Source organism: Oryzias latipes, chromosome 16 (assembly GCF_053564925.1).
Source record: "Oryzias latipes strain Hd-rR chromosome 16, Olatipes_Hd-rR_3.1".
NCBI classification, from domain to species: Eukaryota; Metazoa; Chordata; class Actinopteri; order Beloniformes; family Adrianichthyidae; genus Oryzias; species Oryzias latipes.
In genome coordinates, this window is record NC_136252.1 from 5759167 (window position 1) to 5787105 (window position 27939).

Consider the following 27939-nt stretch of genomic DNA (forward strand, 5'->3'; position numbering starts at 1 on the left):
GAAAGGGATTCTGCAGGTTCAGAAAATAGATGGATGGATAGCAGTTTGTTAGCTGTGCAAAATAAATCTCTTGTCTGTTGCACAAAAGTGTTCTAAAAAGCCTTGTTTACAATCTTTTTGAAAGACGACTGCAGACTTATGTAAAAGGTGCATGTGTGCTAAAAGTGTACAAGATCAACCTGACAGCTGTTGCTGGAAGATGAAGCCCCTCCTCTTTGTTGCGTGGTTCTCAAACATTTCCCTCTCGTCAGATGTGATCCTGAATGAAGCTGGCAGGGTAGCAGGAGCTGCAGCTATGGGCAAAACCGCTGTGGTCCCCTGATGTTACAGAGAAGGGTGCAAAATGTTAATGACAACACATTGGCGGTGCATGCACACACTGGAGATGAAATCATGTGCATGCTGTGGCCTATAAATGCTGCAAACTCGTGACACGTAACAATGTTAGTGGCACTCTGCCTGTGCTCATGCTGCGAAGCTCGCTTGTTTAGCCACTCTGCACTGTGACGACAGGCCACTGCAAGAGATGAAGAAGCTACTAGATAACAAGCAGAGGCTGGAAGAACAGAGAAAAAAACGGTGGTAATAGCATCCTCTGGTTGAGGCACTGGCAGCGCTGAGAGGTTTCATTTGCTCAGATGAAAATAACAAAGCTCCACAATTCTACGAGTTAAGGCCAAATTCACCCTGAAATGTTCAGATAAAATCTTCTCTAATGCAACTGAGTGTGAGATGGACCGGCTGTGCTATGGTAACAGTGAGTGAGTGCACAGACCTGTTTCTGGAGAACATATGAGACACCAATATGAGACACCACATACACCAATTGTGGGATGCCCTGTCATGTCAGTACCCTTTACAGATATCTAATAACTGCTGCTGAAGATAAGCTTTTAAGATAGGGGGCCAAAACCTCTGGCAGAACTATCCATCCATTCCTGCTTCCTCCTAATCAGGGTCATGGGAGTCTGGTGGATCTCAGCTGTCTTTAGAAGCTTGGGTCCACCCTGGGGAGGGGCACCAGTCCATCACAGAACCTAATGCTTGTCTTTGAACAGTGTGGAGAAACCAAACCGCTCTGAAAAAAGTTACACAAACATAGGGAGAACAAGAAATCTCAACCCAAAGTCAACCAGCAGAACCAGATCATCTCCATAAATCCTTTTAATTGAGTTTTATAGTTGAAAATACAGTGAAAAGAGAAACACAATAAGAGAAAACAAGACAGTCTTGATCAATAACATGGTTTCTTCCTCAATATTTTAAAGGGACCTATACCATGCAAAATCCATTTTTTTGAGCTTTTAAGTGTATCATGATGTTCATTCCCCAAGAAAAGAACCCCCAAAGCGATATTTTGATCTGTTCACGCATTTCTGAGTATTCTTCTAAAAACCTGTGCTCTGAGCACCAGCCCCTCCCAATCCACAAAAACGAGCTGACGTAGACCAGTGAGAACAGCCTCTTCCAGGAAGAGTCTGCGCTGCGTGCACCATCCCCAGGCCAACACACACACACTTTCTCAGCAGAGCTAGCGGTGATCAGCAAAAACTCATTCCTTTTATATGCACAATATGCAAAACCATCTTTGCAAAAGTTTGGATGTTGTTGGTTCTCCAGTTCTTCTCTGAGTCCCTGGTATTTCTCCAGTTTCTAATGTTCCTTCTTTCTGATGTTCCCATCACTTGGCACTGCCACATCCACCACAACGGCGTTCCTCTGTTCTTTATCCACCACTACAATGTCTGGTTGGTTCGCCATTACCATCCCATCAGTCTGGATCTGGAAGTCCCCCAGGATCTTTACCCTTTCATTCTCTACCACCTTCGGAGGTGTTTCCCATTTTGACCTTGGGGCTTCCAGTTCTGGGAGTGAGACCCCTCCTGTGTGGACTACCTTGACTCTCTTTGTCACCATTCGGCTGCATTTCTGGAGCCCGAATGACATCCCAATGTCAGTACTGTAGATCCTGGTGATGTGGATCAGGGAGTCAATGTCACGCTTGCTCTTAGCATATAGCTTGATGTCATCCATGTAGAGGAGGTGACTGATGTTGGCCCCATTTCTCAGTCGGTATCCATAGCCAGTCTTGTTGATTATTTGGCTGAGGGGGTTCAGACCTATGCAGAACAGCAGTGGGGACAGAGCATCACCTTGGTATATCCCACATTTGATGGACACTTGTGCAAGAGGCTTTCCATTGGCTTCAAGGGTGGTTTTCCACAGCTTCATTGAGTTTCCTATGAAGGCTCTTAGAGTCCTGTTGATGTTGTACAGCTCCAAGCATTCAGTGATCCACGTGTGTGGCATTGAGTCATAGGCTTTCTTGTAATCAATCCAGGCTGGGCACAGGTTGGTGTGTCGTATTTATCCATATATATTGATATATATCTATAGATTGATATATATCAATCTATAGATATATATATCTATATCTAAATCTATATCTAAATCTAAATACATATATAATATAATAATTTGTTATCTTAACACATTTTTATGCAGAATAATTGGGGTCAGATGCCTCAAACTGTGAAGTGGTTTACAAACAACAGGAAAAAAGAAATACACTGAAATATCAGTTCAATCAGATCTTTTATCTGTAAGTGAATGGAAAAAGCAAAACAAACATGAGCTACATTTGAAGCACATATTAAATCTTATCTCAACCCTCCCATGTGAGAATCCTTTTGAATGCAGCAGATAGTGACGGTGGATCCTTGCACACAGAGCAGTGCAGAACAAATAACACCTTCAGCAGAGTGGAGTGACTTATTCCTTAACTTTGATGGAGAGGCTGTTATGGTTAATGCAGTGTCCTGCTGGCGTCATGAAAAAGGCTCTATTCCAGACAAGCCCCTTCAACACTCAGGTTTTTAATCACCTGCAAATAACAGTTCCACATTGAAAACTCTATTTCTTGTGTGATTTATCAAAGAAAATTCTGTCTATTTATACATTTATTTGCAGTTTGAAATTAAAAAATGAAGAAACACTATTACTTATATTAAGTTATAGTTAAGAGGTTAATGAATGCCTCTGCAGCGTAAAATAGAAAATCTTTCATCAACACATGACCCTTCCAATCATTCTCCTGTAGCCTCTGCAGAATAAAGTGGTTCTTTATTTAGTCTCAGCAATACACAACCCACTGAAATTAGACTTTCTGTCCAGCTGGACAGGCTACTTTGGACACCTGTACATACAGTATAGAGAGGTGGGATTCAGGAGGAGGTCCAGGACTGTCACATTCAGCTCGTAGTCTTGGAGGCCATCACGATGGAGCACAGGCGGGGTCTCAGGACTTGGGTTTAGCTCAAAACCTCATTTTTCTTTTTCTTTCATTGCCATTTCACAGTCATGCCCCAAACTCTAACCGCTAACCAACAACAAACCCCAAATGGTTACAACTCCCGCCTTTAGGATTTCTCCTTTGGGAGCTAACATCCACGCAGGTTCCCACAGATAACCTGTTTACACAAAATATTAAAAGATATACATTCAAAGTTTCCCCAACCCCTATAAAAAAAGATCATTTCCCCATACAAAAATAGAACTCCCTAACTGTTCCTAAAACATTTCAATAATTCACTCTAATAATAAAATTAACACTCTAAATATCCCCTGTTAACTTTACAATGATTTTGGTTCCCTCCCCGGAACTGGTAGACCATTCCTGACACAGAAAACAGAGGTGAGTCACCACAATCACACAAGGCATACACATATGGAGATGAATAGAAGCTCCATGAAGCCTCATTGGGGTTCATGTAATTGTGCCAGAAAACTGAACCAATCATTCGGTGAACAGCGGCATCTGGTGGCAGACTGGGTGTATATCCTTCAACTAAGCTCCTTGCAACACTTCAATGTGGAAATGATAATGAAAAAACGTAAAACAAAACTATTATTATTGATGATGAAAAACAACGTAAAACAACACGAGTTACGTTTGCTGTGAGAAGTGCTCGACGCAGCAAAACACACATACATGAAGAAAATAAAAGCAAAGCAAATTCTTTTTTCACTTTTGGCATTTCCCATCAGGGGTCGCCATAGCGAACAAGTCGCATGGTAAACTAGGCAATGTTTTATGCCAGATGCCCTTCCTGATGCAACCTTCTCAAAGCAACCGGGCTTGGGACCGGCACAGAGGTGGAGAAGGGAACAGGGAGCAGCCTGGATTTGAACCCTGGTTTCACGGATGGAAGGTGCCGCAAACCAGCACGAGCTAAAGCAGATTACAAACAAAAAAAGAAAAAAAGTAAAGCGCTAGCTTTGAACCCAGGTTTCAAGGATTCAATCACTGTAAATCCACTGATCTATCAGTACTGATACAATGATCTTTTGCCATCATATATGGATACAAGTACTTTCCTTATAAACAACGTTCCCAGTGAATTGTCTTATTAGGAGAAACAGAGTTGAAAGGATCCTGAGCCACAGTACTTTTTTTTATTAACTAGGAGCCATGGTAAAGTGCATTGGACTGACGCTGATTCCAATCCAGGGGAGACAATAGAACTTTATAGAGAATAGCGCGCCCAACTGTTCAAACACAAGTGACATCTGAACCGTGGTTCGACCAAACGAAGCATTTGGTGCTTCATACGTCATCAACCACGTGATCTGCGCTAGTTGACACTCGCCCCGACACATTGTGTCGAACCACTCTGTTTCATGAAGGTGAAACAAGCGCCGAAGCATCTGTGTCGAACTGGCCATCCCTACATACACATAGACACGCAGCAGCTGTAAAACCTAAATATTTAAACATATGTGCTTTCACAGAACTCAAGAAGAACTCTGCCGCTGCTGCTCAACTCCAGCAACACCAACCAATAAAATTCTGTCAGTTAACCATCTCTGCCTGTTTCTTTAATGTGACAACTGCTCGTTGTAACAAGGACAAAGGACGGTTGCACCTCAAAACTTAAACACCTCAAGGGACTCATAATGTCCAGAGTCCTTGAAAGAAAATGGAATGGTCACTCAAAGTCCCATCTAAAAACAGGTTCATGGAAATGAATTGGAACAAATAAAATGCCAGTCTTTGGCAGCATCCAGTGACTCACATAAACTGGCAGGGGGGCACATACAAAAACAGTCTGCTCCATTTGGCCAGCAGGAAGGTGTCTCAGCCTGTTATTGGCCTCACTTTGCTATTTTCTTTGGTTTTTCATGTGAAGGATGTATGGCTGCAGGGCTCCAGAGGTGAAGTCCACTTTACAAAAGGAAGCTGCTTTCACCTGCAGCTACAATCAACTCCTGAAGGGACTGAAGGAGGGGAAAACCAGGAAATGTGCTGAGTAATTCTGCCATTTTTGTGAGTGAAAAACTGTCTGTCATTCTTGACTGCAGTTTATGACAGCGGAGGAGAAACATTAAGACTAATATACAGCCTTTTGGTTCTGTGTTTTGATTTGATTTGATTTATTTGTATTTCAAGCATTAATTGTAGTCAATACAATAAAAAATGAAAATTTGATCAAACTACAGAAATGATAGAATACAGATAAAAAAACACAAAGACACACTTAAGTCACATTTGCTTATTAAATGGGGATTATTAACTAAAGACATGCTGAACTTGATTTATTGCTTGAAAAGGATTGGGAAGAAGCGAGATTATATAATCTCACCCCAACTGAGTTAATTCATTTTATAGTTTTGCATAGTTTTTGTTTCCCCTGTTCTGGCAATAATCCGCTATTGAACTCATACAGTGCAGTAAAAAAGTATTTTTCCTCTTTCAGATATTTGTTTTTGCAAATTTTTCACACTTTAAATATGTTAATAATCAAACAAATTTTGCTGCAAAGACACTGAAACTCAGCCCCCCATTTCTGAAGGTAAGTTTGTAGAAAAATATCTGGAAGGAAGGACTCCAAGAATTCAATTTGATTTGGACCTGTTTGGATGTCTATTTAAAAAAAAATGGTCTCCATCATGGAAAACAGATCTGGTCTAGCAAACTAGTGCTATATTCGATTTCACTAGCTACTCTCTGGTTAGTGCACTATATAAAGCGTTCACCATTTTGTCATGGGTGTCCAAAATCCAGTGCACTGGAAATTTCCAAGAAGTCTCTGTGAAAAACCAGTGTGCATAATGCTCAAATTGGCGAATATTGCATAGCATTGGAACAACTTGTTATTTCGAACAATTTGCATGCTAATTAATATTTTATAAATCATTTAAGTTTTTATCAAAGTGGATTTATTAATAGTCATAACATTTTCATATTTATTAGGTTTTTACTTTGGCAAAAAGGTGACATCATCTTTGGAGTAAAAAAATAATAATAGTAGAGCATGTGTCTCAGTTTCATCAAAATTCAGGGCACTAGACAGTTCCGTACCATAGTCCCAGTCTTTTAGGAGTAAAGGAATAGTGATGGAATTCGGACATGTCAGGGCAACGATTCCCCTCTCTCTTCCTTGTTTTAATCACAGAGAATTCACGCTTCTAAAAATATGGGCTAGAATGGCCGCAATGGCGTTTCCTGGCTGCCATTTATTGAACAAGCTCAAAGACAACTGAGCGGCGTATTCAGGAGCTGAGTGAGCAAACCTTACAACCACGCAGGTGCAATTCTAACCGAGTGACCCAGCATTTTAAAACTGCACACCTCCTGTGCGCCCTCACCAGGATTTGCGTTCAGTGTTAAGGGGCGTTTTTTGTCACTTGGGGGGCGGTGTTCAGGGGTGTGTTTGTCACTTAGGGGTGGAAACCTTTCTGGTTGATCTGATTGGCCAAAATTTGCTGCTCAAATTTGGCGAGGCAGCGGGGCGGGACTTTCTTTTTTGGGGCTTTAATAGAAAAGAAATGGCGGCTGTAATGTGTATTAAAACGTTAACGAATGCAGTGATTTTCCCATGAGGAAAAACTTACAGCACAAAGAAACCCGCTGAACTTTCTTACCTTGGTCTTGGGTTGTTGGTTAACGTTTTAATCCGTATTTTTTCTATACAAGCCTCTAACACAAACAGGTGTGGCAAACAAGTTTGACACAAAAAGCCGAAATTTTCTAACTGTGATAGTCAAAGAGCCACACCACACACACACAAACATGCAATTAAAGCCATGTTATTTCCCATAACACAACAATACAATACAACAGCTCCGGATTAAACGGTGCAGTTTCAGTTATGAGTGTTTTTTTCTGTATTTAACGTTAACATATACCGGTAAAACATGCATGCTGGTGTGTTTTAAAAAGGCAGTGAGAGCAAAAGTGAGTTGGTTGTGATTTTTCATTTTTTTCAGTCATTAATCAGCACCAAAAAAATTCATCAAAGTCCTCATTGCCTGTATCTGAAACAGCTGGGCTCCATTTCAAACACGCCAGCTTCCCTTTCATCATCGTCAGAGTCCGTCTCGTTGCCGTGCGGCTCCAAAGAACAAGCAGACACGTCAGCCCCAGCTTTAGTCCTACAGTCCAATAGTGTGGCGTTACTCGCCCGGCGCTGCCTCCCAGTAAAAGGAGCAGAGGATGGACAGCTTCTCATTGTAATCTGCTGGAAGTTGCTGCGCCCGAGTCGATACTTCAACACAGGCAACCTCTTTTTCCACGGAAACTCAGCTGCTGCTGCGTCTTCTTGTCTTGTCGGAGTTGGTTTTCCAGCGTCCTCACTTGCAAACCATGGATTCATTATTTTAAATTCTCTGGCAGCTGAGGTTTGATAAAGTTAGAAAGATCTTCACAGATTCAGACTTCCAACCTCAATACCTCCAGGGTTTCTAAAGTTGTTCTGCATTATGCACATATCTGCACCTTTGTACTATGGGGGAGGGGGGGGGCTTCTTTCACGTTCTCACCTCTCTTCGTACCGTTTTCATGCTGTTATCTCCTAGAATCTCTTTACCGAAGTCACAGAACAAGACATTAGGGCCGCACCGTACATTTTGGAGAAAATGTAAGACTTTTATGTTCCTCTTATGGTTGTGAAAGTACTGTATGTAGAAACTATGATCAAAGGCAAAGAGCCGCATGCAGCTCGAGAGCCTCCTGTTAGCCCCCCTGCTCTGAAAAATTAAAGTCCTGCCCCGCTGCCTCGCCAAAATTGAGCAGCAAATTTTGGCCAATCAGAAAGGTTTCCGCCCCCAAGTGACAAACACACCCCTGAATACCGTGACAAAAACGCCACCTTAACACTGAGCGCAAATCCTGGTGAGGGCGCACAGGAGGATTGCAGGCGTGCAGTTTTAAAATGCGGGGTCACTCGGGAAGAATTGCGCCTGCGCGGTTGTAAGGTTCACTCATTCAGTTCCTGAATACGCCCGCTCAGTTGTCTTTACGCCTTTCACTTTATGGCAGCTATGAAACGCCATAAAAAACGCCCCCTTAAAACTGTGCGCAAACCCAGCAAGCACGCAGGAGCGAAGTGAGCGCAAAGGATCACGGCTCAGCTAGGAGTTCAGGCGTGCAGTTGTAAAATGCGGTGTTGCTCAGTTAGAATTGCGCCTGCGCAGTTGTGAGGTTCACTCACTCGGTTCCTGAACACACCCGCTCAGTTGTCTTTACGCTCGTTCAATATATGGCAGCGATAAATGCCATAGGCTGCCCTGGTTTTCACTGATTCACTGTAGAATTGAGGCCACAATGAACTCTATCTGGTCCTGTGATGCCAGTGCTGTTCTAAGAAGTGCCTGCGAGTTTGAGGACCTCATGGAGCTGATGAGAGTTAGTGTGAGTATTGGGTGCAGTCAAATTCAGGGGCAATTATCGCATCTTGAAGTGTAAACTATTCTTTTATTGTCATTTTCTCACTTTTGTAGTGCTAAACCACACATTTTACTTTAGCATCCTTGGTTTTACAGATAGTAAAAGGAAACAAGTGATACAGAATGGCAGTGTGTTAATATACATTACAAAATGAAATATTCAACAGATCCTCATTCTAAGCTTTATGCTTTATTATTTTTTTATAATTACTAAATTTTAAATTAAAATCATTATTAACTTTTCCAATTTAATGAAATGATGTAGGGCACTATTAAGTCATAACTGTTAAAAATAAGTTAAAAGAAACATTTTAGCATGGTAAGGATTTATCTTGCCAAAATTACCATGGGCTGCCTTTGTTAGAAGTGTGATCATCTTAACTGTACCTCCTTGCTGTTTTGTTACCAGCAAACCCCAAAGAAAAACAAAACCGTCTTTGATAATTTGGCAGGAAGATTCCAGCAGCGTCCTGTAAATGTGCAGAGACGCCTTGAATCTGTTTGGATTAAACCATTTGTCACTGACATGAGAGCTCAGAGAATCTCCTGTCAACAACCCCCTTTCAATGTTTTCCTGTTCCTCATCCCATCCATCTTTGGCGTGCATCCCTGCACCAGTGTTACATGAACAGCTAAACCTTGAAAGGTTTAGTTTTATCTAAGAGGAACAAAAGGCTTGAATCTAGTGGCTGATTATGATGTGACAAATCATAATCAGCCACTGACCAAAGTCTGATTGTATCTCTTCATCTGTGAATTTTCTCTGCAAGGGTCATATGCGAACACATGCAATTGAACTGCTTGCTTTTTGTAATATTCTTGAAATTTTACTCCTTCGAAGAATTCTTTTTTTCCCCCCCCTCCAAAACCAGCTCTGTGTCCGTGCTGAGGATCAGCCACCGATTCATCTTCCCTCAAGCTGGAGGCAGAGAAATCAAGCTGCTGCTGCAGCAGAAACAGCCTCCCCAACAGCCCAGTTCCATCTCTACTGTCAGCTGTCAGCTCAAAACCTCTCCTGCCTGTCAGGCCACAGCTTTCTAATCAGCCTGCGTGTCTCCATGCATCTAGCAGCTCTCCTGCTAGGGTTCAAAATGGAGCTTAAATAGAGAGAAAAAAAATCAAACGTTGAAATATTTCAAGAAACCTAAATGACAGAAACGTTCTGCATACAGATCAGTTTCTACCGCTCTCACTCTCACTTGTGACAATTGTTTCCAGACTGATGTTTCACCATCAGAGGCTTTGAAAAAACCTTTCATGATCTTTCTAGATGTCTGTTTAAGGTGGTTCTCAGTGAGACAGCTGGGACTTTTTCTTCCAACAGCATGCCGACTGTGGCCTCCATGAGCTTGAAGGCTTAGCCTGGGTTTCCTCCATAGTTGCCTCTGAGGATTGTTAGAACCAATGGACAATCTAATTAGTCCCTGAAGGTTTGCAGAGACCATCTTGTTAGAATGCCAAGACAGGAGTAGTATGTGTGCAGGGGTTGGGATGGGGTGGCTGCTAATGCAATATGGAAAGTGGGGGGAGCCAGAGGGAAGAATAGCATAACTTTGTAATTAATGTAGCAGTTGAGAAGTCATGGCCATGCTGGAGGCTCTTTGAAATGGGTAACGTGGCACTGCAGTGTTCTAAGATAAGTAATGTCAACACCATGCTTGAAGACACAGCACAGGATGCAGAAAAAGGAAAAAGCAGAGGCACAACAGTATGTATATATTAAAAGAAAACTGAATCTGTAACTGCATAAAGCTGCTCCAAATTTACTGTGACTCAAAGATGGAGTCATTTGAATTTTAAATATTTTAAAGTAATTGCCAATGTAAAAAGTTAACTACAGCCCCTCCAGCATCACCTTGATCATCCTCAGTTTGCACAGTTTCCCCTACTTTTTCTTTTTATTGTTCTGACCATTGTGTCATTTTTTAATTTTGCTTACTGTTGTTCATTTTTTCTATTCTTAAGTGTTTTGTGTTGCACATTAGCACCGCAGCAAATTCCAATTCTGTGAAACTGCTCTGTTCACTGAAAATGGCAATAATGAATCATTGAATCATTTAATCTGCATCACACTGACACCGAGTTCTCCCCATAGTTGTAGATGAATTGTGTCCCGCTCTTCTTTGCAGGTTTGAGTTCATTCAGAAAATTTGAAGGATTTTCCAGGATGGCCGATCAGTTCCAGACCATGCCATAGCATTTCAATCAAAGCACAGCCAGGACTTCAACTGGGTGACTCTGAAACCTTCATTGTGTGCTGGAGCCTTGCAGGAATGGACTTGCTAGTGTGTCAGATCTCTGTCAGAATATGGCTGACGGGCATTTGTTCGCTCTGTATGAACTTGAACACACAAGGCGTTACTTTTAAGGTGATGCGATATCAGACTCTAGAACAGGGGTGTCAAACTCATTTTCACAGAGGGCCACATCAGCATAGTGGCTGTCCTCAAAGGGCCATATATAACTTATACATGTAACTAAATGTAATGAAAAATAAATGTACCTACTCCTTAATGTTAAATAACTTATTATTTATTATACCTTTTTAAAGTGGCAATTAAAGTTGCATAGAAAACATGTGTTTGCTTGTTACTGTCATGTGCGGGGGAGGCAGAGCCGGTAGGACCCAGATGCAGAGACGGGAGGCCAACGGGTTCAGGACTAAAGGGTTTAATAACAGAACAAAAAGCGCTGCAGAGCAGGATGACCAAACAAAAACGAAAACTTACTGTGACGGGAAACAGGGAACAAGGACGCTATGACCAGAGGACGTGAAACACATGAGCAGAAGTTAATGGACCAGCCCAGGAGGAAGGCAGAGACAAGACTTATATACAGACAGGGCAGACAAGACACAGGTGAACACGATTAGGGCAGATGGGGACCAAAGGAAGTAAAACTCAAGAAACATGACAAGACAGGAAACCTTTCAAAATAAAACAGGAAACAGAACCAAACAAGACAGAACAAGAACTAAAGCGAAAAACAAGACACAACAAACTGAAACCATGACAGTTACTCTAATATAAATCCTTTTACATTTGATTCTGTCAGGTTAGGTTTTATGGACAGTTTAAGTCCTAATGTATAGTTGCCCAATCCCATATTTCAAGTCTAATCCCCCATAGATATGAATAAATACACACTAATTTTTTATTTTTTATTTTAAGAAATGAAAAACTTTTATGCTCTCGCAGGCCACTTAAATGACATGGGGGGTCACATTTGGCCCGCAGGCCTTGAGTTTGACACATGTGCTCTAGAGTTTTTGTGAGACAGTTTTGAGCATAATTAGGTGTTTTTTTGTTGAAAAATAAAGTTACAGTAGCCTTAAAAAGCTACTAGCTAGTGCCAACTGAGGAGAAATTAATAATTGCTCTTTGTGCTCAGCTGGAATTAAATGACACCAAGTCTTTCATGTGTTGGAATAGAGCTGTGAAAGAAAGAGCCTGGAGCAACACTCACCAGCTTTGACTTTTCGCCCCAAGCCTCTTTCAGCTTATAGATGGCAGACATGAGCTAGTAAACAATAGAAAAAGAAAAAGAAGAAGAAGTCCCTTCCTGCTTGTCCAGTCTAAACAGCATTGGCTAAATGCGCCTTCAAGAATTCAGGCTCAGTACATTCTTGAATGAGTGTCACATGATCGGTGTGTCTATAGCTTTAAATGGACCAAACTTACAAAAATCGAACCTCTCAGAAGTTTGAGATATGGGGTGTCTGCTTTGTGTATAATTTAGAAAAGCTCAAAAGGACATCCTGTACTTGATGTTCTGAAACTTCGTTAAAGGAAATGTTTGGCTTCTTAAGTGGAATGCAGTTAATTCAACTGCTCCAGTAAATAGAAAAATCAAATGAGCAGTCTGGTCACAATGTCATGTTTTTAAAAAATTGAACCAGATAATAACGCCTGTGATAAGTTCAATGAATAGTCTGTCTTGAATTTTTTCTTTGTCTTGATTTATTTCACCACATGTGGATACTTGATGTATTTCTGAGCCCTCTCCTGCAGGATCAACTCAACGATTTCCAGGATAGATGACCCATTAGGGTTGGGTGACTGAAACAGGAACTCAATCTAATGCCTCATTTCCTCTCAGAGATGAAACAAGCTTTTCGGCTTGACCTTTCCCAACAGGATCCCCTCGTTTTTACACACGCCACGCTGTAATGTCACAGATCACTGTGTCGCTTAATCCAAAAATAATATCCAACACATTAGTATGGGCAAAGGGCTGGAAAAATCCAATTTGAATTTGATGCTGCTCAATCATTGACCTGATCTTTCCATATGTGAGATGTCAAGCACGGTTTTGTTAGACATTTATCCAGGATGCGAAATAAGTCTTTGGGAGTCAGGTGAAGACTTACAACACCTGCTTCTGCTTCAAAGGAATAAAGGAGAGAAAATCTTCATCAAACTGAAATATATAATGAAGGGTTATAGTTACGCATGAAAATTTGACATAAAATTTTTACTTCATGGTTGAGTGATATTGTTGTTTGTTGGTTAGTTTGTTTGAAAGTGGACAGCTGCAAAATTGTTTTTAAGCAGAGCTGTAACTCCAGGAAAATGATGAGTTCTTAAAAATGTTTGGCATATTGATAGCACCACATGGTATCAGTGTGACACAATGGGACATAGTATTAGTATTGATGGGCTACAATATAAAGCAAGACAAAACAGATATGAGAAAAAGTCACATTTTAATGAATAAACCCCACAAATGAAACAATACCAGATAAAAGCAGTGAAGCAGTAGAAAAAGAAGCTCCATAGATGCCACATCAAGGTTTGTGTCCACATTTCCTCACTCACTACTTAGTGCATCATAAATGGCATTTGCCTTTTTGTGGGTTTTCTGAATCTACATTTCCAAAATCCAGTGCGAAGGAAATTTCCTACAAGTCTATGAAATACTGTGCATCAATTATCACTAGATTGGTGAATATAGAACACAATTCATTTGTCATTCAAAGAAATATGTGTACATTTATGTTTAAAAAATCCTCCAAGTCATCAAAACACAATGGATTTATAAATAGTCTTTGTAAAATGTTTTTAATATTAATTAGGTATAACTTTAGCAAATGGGTGACAGGTGTCAAATTGTCCTTGGGGAAGACACTGAACCCCAGATTGCCTCTGGTGGTCATTGGTTGGCACCAGTGTTCTGTGGTAGAGCCGCCATCCGTGTGGGACTCTGTGAATGGGACAGTGACTGTAAAGCGCTTTGGGCCTTTGAGGAAGGTAGAAAAGTGCAATACAAGTATATACGCTATTTAGCATTTTACCATTTACATCATATTTCTCTTTTTAAAAAAGTGATGAGCATCTGTCCAAAAGGATAATCCAACACTATGTAGTCATTTGAGGGTTAGGGAGCAGAGAGGGAATTTGGACATTGCACAGCTCTTTATTTGATTTTCACAAGGTGCACAAGAACCAGTAAAGACACAGAAGAGTGGGACATGCATGGCAGTTTCTTACTAATCAGTCAGTAGCTCGTAATTCTCGTAACTCCTAAGTCTGGAATCTGCAGCTGATCAACAAATAAGACCTACCGTATTTTCCGGACTATAAGTCGCTGCAGAGTATAAGTCGCACCAGCCCAAAAATGCATTATAAAGTAAAAAAAAAAAACACAGATAAGTCGCACTGGACTATAAGTCGCATTTTGATGGGAAATTTATTTGACAAAATCTGAGACCAAGATATAATAACTTGCACAAACTCATATGACAGAATCATAGCAGACTGTTTATCTCATAGTTTCACAGTAATTCTTTCTCATACTTATTTATTTATTCCTTTCATGAAGCATCATTGGCCAACTAATACTCTGTTTTCATCCTGTATTTGTAGAAACAGTTGTCATTTTTATTGCATTTCTGAATCTATGAAAACATTGGAAAATAGAATATTATGGTGTTAGCCTTCAAGATCTTACTGTAAAAATGGTTTGCTGATTCTCTGACTCACTTAACACACTCTTAACACTTAACATACCTCATACATCAAATTGACCCAGGAACATCATCTCTGTTCCTCACAAATGAACATAACAGGAGGGTTAACAATGTATTTATTTCAATTTATTTCTAATATAAGTCGCACCCCTTGCCAAACTATGAAAAAAAGGGAGACTTATAGTCCGGAAAATACGGTATATTTAGTTGCCAATGGTAATGACATTTGCAGGATGCTAATTTATATTTCTGCCTTATTATTATAGGCTCTGTCCCCATGTGTCCACCTAATGAAACACCACAAATCTGTGATGGACAACAGCAAAGAGAACTATAAACTCGGTTTAAACCCAGAAGAAAGCTGTTAATCAATACCAACCTTGGTCGATCGACAGAAAATGGACCCTATTTTATTTTATTTCACAGCACTACCTTATTATAAAACAATAAAAAATGCTAAATCAATTAATGAAGATGGTTAAATTGATTGATTTCTAATGATATGACTTTGTTTGCTCCAAAAATTGATTCATGATTTTTCCTAATGAAAAACAATTTGCACATATTTTTAACTTTTGATACTTGATCAATTTTTGCTATGAAGATTTTTGAAACAGTGTTGTGTCTATTTTACTGATATAGTATTATTTTTTAATCATATACATGAATATTATAATTAAGACAATCTGCATATAATTTATATAACTGATCTGCATTTGCCATGTTGATTCTAAAATAGTTGTTTTTTACATAATAATTTAAGAATTTCCTCTTTGTCATGTGATTTATATATACTTCAGGATTCTTAATTCTGTCTGATAAAAGTTATGAACCGGATATTGATAAATCATGTAATAAAATGGTTACGGTAAACCGGGGGTGGGATTATATAAATTTGCTTCCTTCCACTCCCTTTCAAGCAATATTTATTAATATGTCTAATTATTCTAAATTTGATACGTCTTTGTATGAATGTATAACTGATGATTGTAATGTTTTTTGTGTCATGACTCTAGCGAGGCTAACAGACCCAGACGCTGGAACCCAGAAGGAGGACAGGAGAAGAGTGAAAGTAGTAATGGATTTAATGTTACAGGGAAATGAGCAGTCCTGTTGTGGCAGGGGATGGCGAGACCGACGACCCGTCTGCGATCTTGAAGACGAGTCTAGGAATCCTGTGACGGCTCCGGGCGAACCTTGGACGAGGCGGGTGATTCGGCTGTGGCCTGTGGCGTGGCTGGAGGTTCGGCTGTGGCTTGAGCTGAGGCCTGGAGTTCAGACGGCGCGCTGGAAGGAGGTAGGTTTTCTGGGGGTATCCTCCGCTTGGATGGAAGTAGATTTGGGCGTCCACTCATGGGTTTAGATGATCCTGAAGACAAGACAAAGGTTCGTGAGGCGAGACCAATAACATAGAGCGAGAAACTATGATGACCAGACTAAGCACCATCAGGGGCAACGAACTGGCGATGAATGATGATACTGGAGCTTCTTAAGTAGGTCTGGCAGGGTGATGAGTAGAGTGGACGCAGCTGGGAACAATCAGAGGCCAAGCAGAGAGGAGAGGGTGAGGAATCTGCCAGAGGCACCATGACAGTACCCCCCCCCCCCCCCCCCCCCCTCAACGACCGCCTCCAGGCGGTCCAGGACGGCGATTAGGATGAGCCCGGAAAAAATCCTCAATGAGGGACGGGTCCAGAATGAGAGAGCGGGATATCCATGACCGCTCCTCAGGACCATAACCTTCCCAATCAACCAGGAACTGGTGCCCGCGACCCCGCCGCCGGATGTCCAGGACGCGGCTGACAGTGTAGGCAGGGGCGCCGTCGATGACCCGGGCGGGTGGTGGGGAAGCGGACGGCGGGCACAGAGGACTGTCCTGAACGGGCTTGATTTGAGAAACGTGAAACGAGGGGTGTACCTTGAGGGCTCGTGGGAGGCGTAGACGGACACAGGTAGGATTGATAATCCTCTCAATCGTGTAAGGACCAATGAAGCGAGGAGCCAGTTTCCGGGAGGTGGCCTGTATGGGGATATTTCGGGCGGAGAGCCATACCTTCTGTCCGGGCTGATAAACGGGTCCCACCACCCTGTGACGATTGGCGATGCGACAGTTGCTCTCCTTGGTGCGGAGGAGAGCCTCTGTGGTCTGGCGCCAGACTCGTTGACAACGCTGGAGATGTTTTTGGACCGAGGGCACCGCCAAATCGAATTCCTGGGACGGAAACAGAGGTGGTGAGTACCCGAGAGCAGCCTCAAACGGTGACACCCCAGTAGCAGAAAATGCGTGAGTATTGTGGGCGTATTCGATCCACACTATATACTGGGACCAGTCCTCGTTGTTTTGTGCCGCCAGGCAGCGCAAGGTTGCCTCCAGTTCCTGGTTGGCCCTCTCTGCCTGACCGTTGGACTGGGGGTGATAGCCGGAAGTGAGACTGACCGTGGCCCCCAGGGCGGAGCAAAAAGCCTTCCAGACTTGGGAGACAAACTGGGGACCACGGTCAGACACAATGTCCAAGGGGATGCCATGGTGACGGAACACCTGGTCTACCAGGACTTGAGTGGTTTCAGTGGCGGAAGGTAACTGGGCTAGAGGGACGAAATGAGCCATCTTGGAGAAACGGTCAATGATGGTGAGTATGACGGTGTTGCCCTGTGAGGAAGGCAACCCGGTGACAAAGTCCAAGGCGATGTGAGACCATGGCCGGCTGGGGGTGAGAAGTGGTTGTAACAGACCAGCAGGAGCAGAATTGGAGGTCTTGGAGCGGGCGCAGGTGGTACACGCCGCCACATATTCGCGGATGTCCTTATCCATAGACGGCCAAACGAACCTCCTACGGAGGAGATGGAGAGTGCGCTGGACGCCGCCATGGCAGGACAGCCGGGAGGAATGACCCCAGGAGATGACGTCCGCCCTGAGGGAGGTGGGAACATAAAGAGTGCCTTGAGGACATGGGGCATGACCAGGTTCCTCACCTTGGGCTTGGAGAACTCGATTTTCGATGTCCCAGGTGAGAGCCCCGATTATGCACGTGGAGGGGACTATGGTGTTGGCGATGGTGTTTTCTGTGGTGCTGTACTTGCGGGATAATGCGTCTGGTTTGACGTTCCGGGTTCCTGGACGGTAGGTGATGGTGAACCGGAACCTGTCAAAAAACAGACACCACCGGGCCTGGCGGGAGTTGAGTCTCTTGGCGGTCCTAAGGTATGCGAGATTTTTATGGTCTGTCCAGACGATAAACGGGTGCGCCGCCCCCTCCAGCCAGTGCCGCCACTCCTCCAGGGCCAATTTTATAGCCAGAAGTTCACGATTTCCCACGTCGTAGTTTTGTTCCGCCGTCGATAGCTTCTTAGAAAAGAAAGCACAGGGTTTGAGTTTTCCAGACGTGAGTTCCTTCTGGGACAGGACGGCGCCGACCCCCGAATCTGAGGCGTCGACTTCCACGATGAATTGTCGTGAGGGATCCGGCTGAATGAGAATGGGAGCTGTGACAAATAGTTTCTTTAGACGGTCAAAGGCCTGTTGGGCTTCTTGGGTCCATTGAAATTTTTGATGGGTGGATGTGAGGCGAGTGAGGGGAGCAGCAATGCTACTATAGTTGCGGATAAAGCGTCTATAGAAATTAGCGAAACCCAGAAATTGTTGGAGTTTCTTGCGGTTGATAGGGGGTTCCCAGGCGGACACGGCCTCGATTTTGGAGGGATCTGGTTTAATACGGCCTGCTTCAATGATATAGCCCAAGAACTGTACTGAATTGACATGAAATTCGGATTTCTCCGCCTTAACAAACAGCTGGTTTTCTTAGAGACGAGTGAGGACTTGACGGACGTGTTGTTCATGCTGGATGAGATTGTCAGAGTAAACGATGATATCATCCAGATATACAAAAACGAAGCGATTAAGAAAATCCCTGAGGACGTCGTTGACCAGCCTTTGAAAGACTGCAAGGGCATTAGTAAAGTCCTGTTGTGGCAGGGGATGGCGAGACCGACGACCCGTCTGCGATCTTGAAGACGAGTCTAGGAATCCTGTGACGGCTCCGGGCGAACCTTGGACGAGGCGGGTGATTCGGCTGTGGCCTGTGGCGTGGCTGGAGGTTCGGCTGTGGCTTGAGCTGAGGCCTGGAGTTCAGACGGCGCGCTGGAAGGAGGTAGGTTTTCTGGGGGTATCCTCCGCTTGGATGGAAGTAGATTTGGGCGTCCACTCGTGGGTTTAGATGATCCTGAAGACAAGACAAAGGTTCGTGAGGCGAGAGCAATAACATAGAGCGAGAATCTATGATGACCAGACTAAGCACCATCAAGGGCAACGAACTGGCGATGAATGATGATCCTGGAGCTCCTTAAGTAGGTCTGGCAGGGTGATGAGTAGAGTGGACGCAGCTGGGAGCAATCAGAGGCCAAGCAGAGAGGAGAGGGGGAGGAGTCTGCCAGAGGCACCATGACATTTTGTGTATTATTCTTATGTGATTGCTTGAAAAAAAACATTTCCAATTAAATAAAAAAAAGTTGTGGATTGGATGGTGGCTATTCTGCAGCCTTTGTGTTTGATTCTGACTAAAACATTACACTACTGCATTTCAGACAGATTTTTAAATTATCCCACAAAGGTATCATGTCAGGTCATACCAGCAGAGGCTTTATACCTACCCCCCCCCCCCCCCCCTACCCGGGCATCCCTCTCTCTTCTTCCTTTCTATTCTTTCTATTCTTTTCCGTCCGGTCCAACAAAAGACTGTTACAGATATGAGTAAGAAGAATAAAGTTTAGCATAAATTACAAAAGGGGTTTATTTAAATATACACCCAGTGTGTCAAATGTTTCATAACCCCTGTTGTAACAGTAAAATATGTCAAACACAAGAGACTTTCAGCTCTCATATGTCTGCTCAGCTGTTGGACAGGACAAGTTTAAAAAAATAAATTAAAAAAATAAAGCCTCTTTTGTTCACAATCTATCCTTTTTTACCACTTTACCATGCTTTTCTGCCCTAAAACTGGTGCCTGAAATGATGGAAAAGAGCAATTTTAAGATAAGTATTTTTAAAATCTTACTTTCAAAAGCATGTGTGATTGTTCAAAGGTCTAAATGATGCTGTAGATATTCCACGTAAAAATGCAACGACAGTAGTGCTGCCATTAAAAAAAAGGTAGAAATGAATACAGAAATGACACTTGCATTAAAAAGTATAAAAAATCCTAAAAAGAGAGAAAAAAAAGCATTTTTAAAATTGTCATTGCCAGTAACATTTTCCTTTTACATTTGTCAATAATAATTGCAATATAATAAAAAATAAACATTACAGAAATACAAATAGGTGAAAAGACATAAAATATTAAATAAAAATAGTAATGTTTCTTATATTTTTATACAATTCTCTTCTATTCTTTACTATATTTATTTTTGGTTTTGTGGCATTGTTGACATTTAACAAATTTCTTCCTTTCTTTTTTCTAATCAATTTTAAATACTCAGGCAAAAATCATTTAAAAAAAACAACTAAATTCCTATTGTAAGCCGCATAACTAAAGATTTAATAACAATGTTAGCAAAAAAAGAAAAGTAAAACACCACCCCAGAGAAAAATGTGCTTAAAGAAAAATCTGGAGCAATAACCAGCAGCGTCAGCTTATTAGCATGTTGCTGCTGCTGCACATTAGCGTCACCTATATAGGGAGAGAAAGCAAAATTTGTCTTTGAATTCTGGACAGGCAATGCTCAAATGCACGCAATAAACTTGACTCAGGCAGGTATACTTTACAGCAGCTGTGTCTGAAAAGGCAAATGAGCTGCATGGTGTTAGCAGATGGTGGTGTGCCGACCAAAAAGTTTTATTTTGACACTTTCAACATGTATCTCCAAGGAAAGAGAGACAGAAAGAAAGAGCATGCAGGTCCTCAGGACTCGTGTTTGTTGGTGTGTTCACCTCACCAAATAATCTGCCGCCGCTCCTTCTGCTCAGTGGCCTTGAAACAAATGTCTTATTTAGAGTCTTCTTCATTTGCACGTGTGGCGATGGAGCAAAGAGGAAATGAGAAGCTCTTGATGGCTCAGTGTTGGGTGTATTTAATTAGCCAATTCACTCTGTGCTTTGCCGGCTCAGTGGGCACAATACCTCTCTGTATTTTTGAAAGCAGTTGTGACATGCTGCATCAGCATTCAGCAGATCCAGACATGCTGCCAGTAGTAAAAATTCACATCTTTCTTTCTACAAGGGCCAAGTAAAAATAGACTTGCAGGCAGTTAGTGTGCAGCGTAGCTTTTCAGAAATAACCAACACAAAGTGGAAAATGTTTGCAAAGTTAGAAGTAGGAAATTCCAGCAGCATTAGAAACAGAAGGAGCAGTTTTTACTCCTAATCTGTAAACATTAGAAGAAACTAGGACAGTAGAGACTCTGTTCACTAGAAACCACAAACAATTATCAAATCCTAGGATTTTTATGCAGACATCAAGATTTTACGTGTGACTCCAAACCAGTGCACTGGATGGACTTATATGGATTTCAGACCAATATTAGAGCAAGCTATCTTGATTTCTATGCTTAGATGTAATATTTTGCTTGGGTGGGGGTGGGGACGCTCTTGGCTAGCATTGAAGCGGGGCTTCCTGGGTCGGTGCCTTCTGGGCGCAGGGCTGGGTGGCTGGCCGCTAAGGCTTGGGTGGGGGGAGGGCCTTGGGAATCTGGGACCTGGCTGCCCTCAGTCAATTTTGCCCGTGGCCAGTTGCTTGGCGCTTGGCCTGGCCCCCGGGGTCAACAATGCATCCACAGCAGAGGGGCAAAGGGGGTTAATTTATTGCATTTATTTTGAGGTTTCTCTGGGCAAAGGGTTTAATTTATTTATTTTTACTTTATTTAATTACTTTACCTTTATTTTCTTTCCATTTTCTTTTATTATATATACATATATATGTCCAGTGGCCTGGGGGTCCTGACGCTGGAGGGGCCCTTTAGGGGGGCCTCCTCAGCACCTGGCTGGGTGGGTGGGCGTTCCACCCCACTCGGGATCTGGTTCCCCTAACAATCACATGGTTCACTTTTGCTCCCTGTCTGCTTTATCCCTCCTCCTAACCCACAGTGTGTTGATGGACAGACATGTTTCGCTTATCCTGGTGTCAGAATTTCACGTTTGCATGTAATATTTGCCTTTCTGCAGATCTAGCATAAATGTTTCACAGCTTCAAATAATAACCTATCCAAATTAGCAACTCAGCACTTGTATTCCCTCACTTCTCCCCCTCCCTCTTTGTTTCTTTTTCTTCTACCCCCGCCCCCCACTCACACACACACTTTCCCCCTCTCCCTCCCCTTTAATAAAAAGAACATGTATGTATACTTAAAACACAAACTGTAACAAATAAATAAATCTGTTTCATCTGTTTGCTCAGTTGTTGGAAAGAACAAGTAAAAAAGATGTAATATTTTGCTCCCCCCTCTTCTTTTTTTTGTTTTTTTTTTTACAATTAACGTAATCAAACAACCCAAATCCGAGTCTTTTCTCAAACAGCAGTTTTGCTTCTTAATATGAAGTTGTTTGTGACTGTAAATGATGCTAGTCATTTTTTGTTTAAAATATTTACTGTAGACATCAGTGGATGCAGTTTAAATTTTTAATGACATAAGAGCTATGGAGGTTTTCAATGGTTCTACTATTCGACTAAACTCATGGACTAAGCAACATTTGCCAAAGAAGAGCTTTGTTCTTAACAAAGTGGTCTTGATGGTTATGTGTTGTGGGAGCTTTAGTAACAGAATGTCACCTGAATCTGTAAAACGCTCTTCCTACAGCAGATATTCCTTCTGTTAGCTGCCACCCATCTAGCTTTCTGTGCATGGAGTCACTGGTTTCTACTTCTCAACAGTAATAAGTGTAAAAGGTTTTTATGATGAAGTGTGAGGATTTTTGTGGACGGATTTTCTATCAGACATAGTAGTGATGAAAGCATTGGTTTATAACTGTCGGAAAAAAATACAAATGATGTCAAAGCAAAGCCTTTAAACAGTATAATGGCTTCTAGGTTTTTTAAGAATTCTTATTTAGATTTTTTGCAACTTGAGCAGGTGTGCAGGATCTTTCATTATGCAACTCAAGCAGATACAGTAACTCATGGAGAAATAGAAAGAGGTGCAAACTATCTAAAAGACAAAGAGATGAAGGAGGAACAGCTGATGGCATAAAGATTATTTGATAAAAAGGTTTATTAAAAAAGAAAACTACAAAGTTTTTTCTTATTAAAACAAACAAAAATGTATTTGGCCTTGTTCAGTCTTTTTTTTGCAACACTAACAAAATTCAGTAAAAAAAAACAACAACTCTGCACCTGAACAAGTTTAGCTGCTAATCAGACATGTGCAGAGTGCAGACCTGACAACTACTGTAGCATTTGACAAGTTAGGAAAAAAAGAAGACAAAGGAGGCCCTTCACTGTCCGGCAGCTCAAATTATAACGAGCAGGAGTTGGAAGCATTTCGTCTTTTCAGCTCCCAAGTGCTTACAGAGGCAGTCACCAATGCAGCTGATGTAAGACGCAGGCAAACATGCTGCAGATCCCAAATGCTGGAAACATGCTGCTGGCATTAGCCTTGAAAATGAGGATGTATTTTTTGAAAGAACTTTTGTTTCGATGGCTTCTCTGGTTTTACTTTGTGCAAAGTATTGTATTTTGTAGCTGATTTAATCTCTAAAAAGCTTTGAATATGATAAAGATTTCCATCTTTTAAGAAAAGATGCAGAGGATTAATGTCCCACTGAGACATTAGTCTTTTTTCCAGAAGATAAATTATATCAATTACCAGAAGAATGCACAACAATTTCACAATTTTGAAAAAAAAAGAAAAAGTGTTTTGATTGTGTGGGTATATTCTTCAGTCATGCAGCCTGGTAACAAAAAAGGGCAACCAGAAACTATGGTTAAAGAATCGAAACAAGACTGAGCATGCTCTCTGCGTCTTTTTCTGCTGCAAGCTTCCCTGCTGAGGAATTCTGAGCTACAAACAAGTCTGAGAGATTCCTCTCCTAGATGTCCTCTTAGTAAAGATCTGCTAAACAGGTTGAGCTGCGTGGATATTAGAGGGTGCCTTAAAAAACAAAAAATATATGACGCTCTGTTTATGTCCACAGTGCAGCTTTGGCTTGTCCTGTTAACACTTTTATAGTTTAAGTTGTCTTAAAGTCCTTGGATCCATTATTCGATTGGCCTTTCCAGTGCAGGAGTGCTGTATGGAGTCCCGACTGGCTCTGTCCTCCGACATCACAGTCGCAGGTACGCAACCTGTATAGAAAAACAAGTCAGCAGTTACTTCAGCGTTTTCAAAAAGGAGTAAAATGCTTTTTTTTTTTTTTTTGCTTAACAGCTCTCAAGAGAGGGGTAAGCCAGAAACCAACAGACTTCCCAGATTTATTGGCTTTTAAATAGCCAGAAAATAATAATAATTCAGGTGGCAATGATAAAATCAACAAAAACAAAAAAAAAAAAACACGTGTTCAGACAGAGCCCAGAAAGGAAAAGCCGGCTTGGCCTTGTTTCCTCCATCTCTCCAGCTCCATCTGCTTCTCCTGGGTGTTTGCCTGCTGCAGACAATGCCTGCACTCCACTGAGGGCTCCATACAGGGATGATGGATGGGGGCATTTGCCTCATTCAAGGCCCTGTCTTCTCCGTCCCCCGTGCCAGTGTCTGCTCGCCGCTTAAGCATATCAACTGTAATTCATACAAATGATAAGAAATGGCCTCTGGAGGTGAGCTCCTGTTAACAAACATTGGAGTCCATGAGAGAAAAGACGAGGCCGGATGAGGAGAGAGGAGTGCTGAGGCTGGACAGTCAACTGGTACATTCACGTTGTGACTGGGTTCTTCTCAGCAGTGAATAAATAAATCACTCTAAAATACGATGACCAAGCCAGCACACTTCAAATATCAAACAAACGGGATTTTATTGATCCCATAACAATAATCAAAGACTGAATTCAGCTGATTCTGGGAGAATCTGTTGCCACCACTGTACCCAAGACTACTGTCACCACACCGGGAAAAGTTCACTCATTATAAAAGGCTTAGACCCTCCCACAGGCCAATTAACCAAACACTTCCTTAAAACAAGTTCCTGCCTTGCAACCTGGAGGATTCTTAAACATAACTCCAAAATTACAAATATTTAACAACAACAAAAAAGATAGTAACAATTGAAATACAGAAATACGTTTAAAACAAAATCAATTAGACAGAAAGGGGAAAAAAAATATCAAAAAACGACATGTGATGTCACTTCCTGTTTGCCGTGGATATATATGCTGATGAGTACAATACTCTGGTTTGGCTGTTTGTTGAGGGAAACTTAGACGGGGAGTAAGACTCTCTTTAAAACCAAGTGTAGAATTCAACAAAATCTGAAATGTGAGTGATTTGTTTGCCTGGATGTGTGCACGTGAAAACTATAAAGTGCTACTGGGCTGGGAGAAAAGAGACACACAAACAATTGAGGCTGGTGTTCAGGTGCCGTCCTGCAACCTGTGACGCTACTTTGTCATACATGTACACACATGTACACACACCCATCTGAAGGTCACATTTTCTTTTGACCAGCACAAATAACAACTGCTGCTAAACCATCAATATAACTACTGATAGATTAAGCCTTTGTCACATGATTTTCTCTGTCAGTGTTCAAGTCATTTACGCCTTCTAAGCAACTTCACTCATTGATGACTTTGGAAACCACATGTGTAGTTTATTTGTGTTGATCATTATGCTCTCTGAGGGTTTGAATCACAAAACGCTGACAATAACAACCAGTCTTATAAGATTATGTTGGTTTAAATAAATGTTATTTTAGAATTTGGTATAAGTTTTAAAATATTTTGTATGTTATTTTTACAAATCATGAATTTCATGACAGTGTAAAATGCTGGAGAACTGTATTTTGTCTTCGAAAAAGTATTCACTTTGTAAATACATTAGTGTTGTCTGGTAAAAGGAGTTCTTTAGTCTTTAACGCCAGGCGCCAAATCTATTATCACAACTCTTCAACGTTGGCATTCAGCACGCAGAAAATGTCCTCCGGTGTGAAGAAGCAGATTGTGTGGAAAACAGAACATGTTAAAAAAGCAGTTCAGCAGCTATGAGGACTGAACGAGTGCAAATCCACCGAATGAAAGCATCTGCAGCTCATCCACCATCACAGAAATGAAACTTCCCTTTTCACTTTGACTGCAGTTAATGGATATTGCATCCGCAGAAATTTTAATTAAAAGAAGATGAAAAAAATGAAAATTACGTTTAATGAAGTGGAGGCGATGAGAGGACATTCGAGTTTAGATGAAACCATTAGTTTAATCAAAAACAGTTTATGTACCACTTTTATTTAATTGTTTTAATATTATTATATAAGGAAGTGTTTGCAAAGATTTTGCTTCTGTGTTTAAATGAGGAGTCACAACATAAGGACCACTAGGTAATAAAATACCTCTTTCTTTGACTCCACAAAATGAAGGAATTCATGCATTTTGTTTAATCACGAATCACAAAATATTCCCAATAAATAATAAATGTATGTACTCATAAGTAAAAGCAGAAATGTGATGAACATTGTGACACCATCTGCTTTTTTCAGGACTCAATTTGACCAAACAGAACCTCCTTGAATTCTTAGTTTTAATCAAATAAGATGTTACTTGCTGTTCTTTTGGGTTCAGATATTTCTGTATAATTAAATAAAGATTTACTCTGTGTGCTAATGTAGACCCACCAGCTTGTCAGATGATTTCTTTTTTCTTTTTTGGTTTCTTTATAGAATGCTCTGGTTTTAATCCCTCACAGTTTGCTCTTTATTCTGTAGAACAGGAGTGGGCAAACTACGTTAACTATTTAATCTGACCTGCCGAACTGGAAGGAATTATATTTATTATCCTTATTCATGTTTTACTGTCCCTATAATTCCGGCGTCTACCCATAAATTGTGTACTATAAATACATTGACCTTTATTTAGGTGCAGAAATGTATTCTGTAATTCTTTTTAGGAGTTTTTCCTTACTGCCAAGGGGGGTCTAAGGGCAGGGATGTCCAGTTTAGTTTAGTCAGTTTAGTTAAAGTTTTAGTAATATCCTATTGAATTCTAGATTCAAGATTCAAGATTCAAAGGGTTTATTATCATATGCACAGTAAAGAAACGGGTTTCTCTGCACAATGAAATTCTTTCTTTGCTGTCTGCTCCAAATGCCAAACGTATAGAGGAAACAAAACAATTCACTCACATCATGCACACAAAAACACAAGATGTCGAGTGGCAGTTGTAAAAGTGCAAATGTGCAAAAGTGACAATGACAATAGCAACAATTAGGATAAGCAAAGGTGCAGTTTGTTTTTCCAGACTCCAGTCAGCTGTTACTATTCTTGTTCTATGCATTTATGATCCTTTTTGATTGTCTGTTTACCTCACAATTACCGGTACGAAACCCATTGAGACAACTGTTGTTGTGAATTTGGGCTATACTAATAAAATGGAATTGAAGTGAATTGATCCAGTAGGAGCTCTCCTGAATACCTACGTTTTGAACCAGCACTTCAACCATAAACTTCTTTCAGCCAGATGACCGATTTCCTCTTAATTGATTTCCCAAACAGTCTCAGTTTGGCCTAAAGTTACCAGGCTGTGGTCCGTCTTGTGTTTTTCCGTATTTTATTATTTAGCACAAAAAACTTGTGAGTGAATCCATATCTCTGAAGATTTAACCCGATCCCATCTTGAGTGCTTCCCCAGAAACACAATCGATTAAAAGGTTTGACGGTATTTTCATAGCTCAAACTTGCAGATTTGGATTCTTTAAATACATTTTGGGCACTACACTGCAAGAGCTTTAATAGAACCTAGTACCGGTAGTTTTTTCTTTTCTTTTAAAGGTGTAGTTGCTTCTGTTGAGAAGTTGTGCCCCTCCTCACCTCTAAATCTGCTGGTATCTCACCCAAATACCGTCTCCGTGGGAACAAGGAGGAGATTAATGGGGTGAAGGAGGGTGGGAGGTGGAAATGTTCTGTTGTTTCGGGGGACAAAAGCTCCTTGTGAGCTGGATATGATTTACACTCCATTACTCTAGCAGCTGCGGGGGGTGGGGGGGTGGGGGCAGTCGAGACATTCCACAAGGCAGCATAATGATGGGGTTTTGACGCACACTTTGATCTGTTCATAAGGACCCACACAAAAGAAAACACACAGACGCACACCCTGATCAGGAATGCTACCTGCAGATAATAA

At 41.4% G+C, this 27939-nt stretch overlaps 1 protein-coding gene and 1 long non-coding RNA gene across 2 annotated transcripts in view; both read right to left on the reverse strand.

Annotated features, from left to right (window-relative positions):
- Window positions 1-15762: 15762 nt before the first annotated feature.
- LOC111949007 (uncharacterized) lies at window positions 15763-16276 on the reverse strand. Its single transcript, XR_002875021.2, has 2 exons — window positions 16140-16276; window positions 15763-16064 (listed from the first exon to the last, which is right to left on the reverse strand). It is a non-coding gene; the product is annotated as an uncharacterized LOC111949007 (long non-coding RNA).
- A 6597-nt stretch (window positions 16277-22873) lies between these two features.
- Window positions 22874-27939, reverse strand: part of ube3d (ubiquitin protein ligase E3D) — a 31689-nt gene continuing 26623 nt past the window's right edge. Inside the window, exon 10 of the mRNA XM_011484858.4 lies at window positions 22874-23964. Within this exon, the coding sequence (XP_011483160.1) occupies window positions 23944-23964 (21 nt within the window). The 3' untranslated portion in view covers window positions 22874-23943. The remainder of the gene's footprint in view (window positions 23965-27939) is intronic.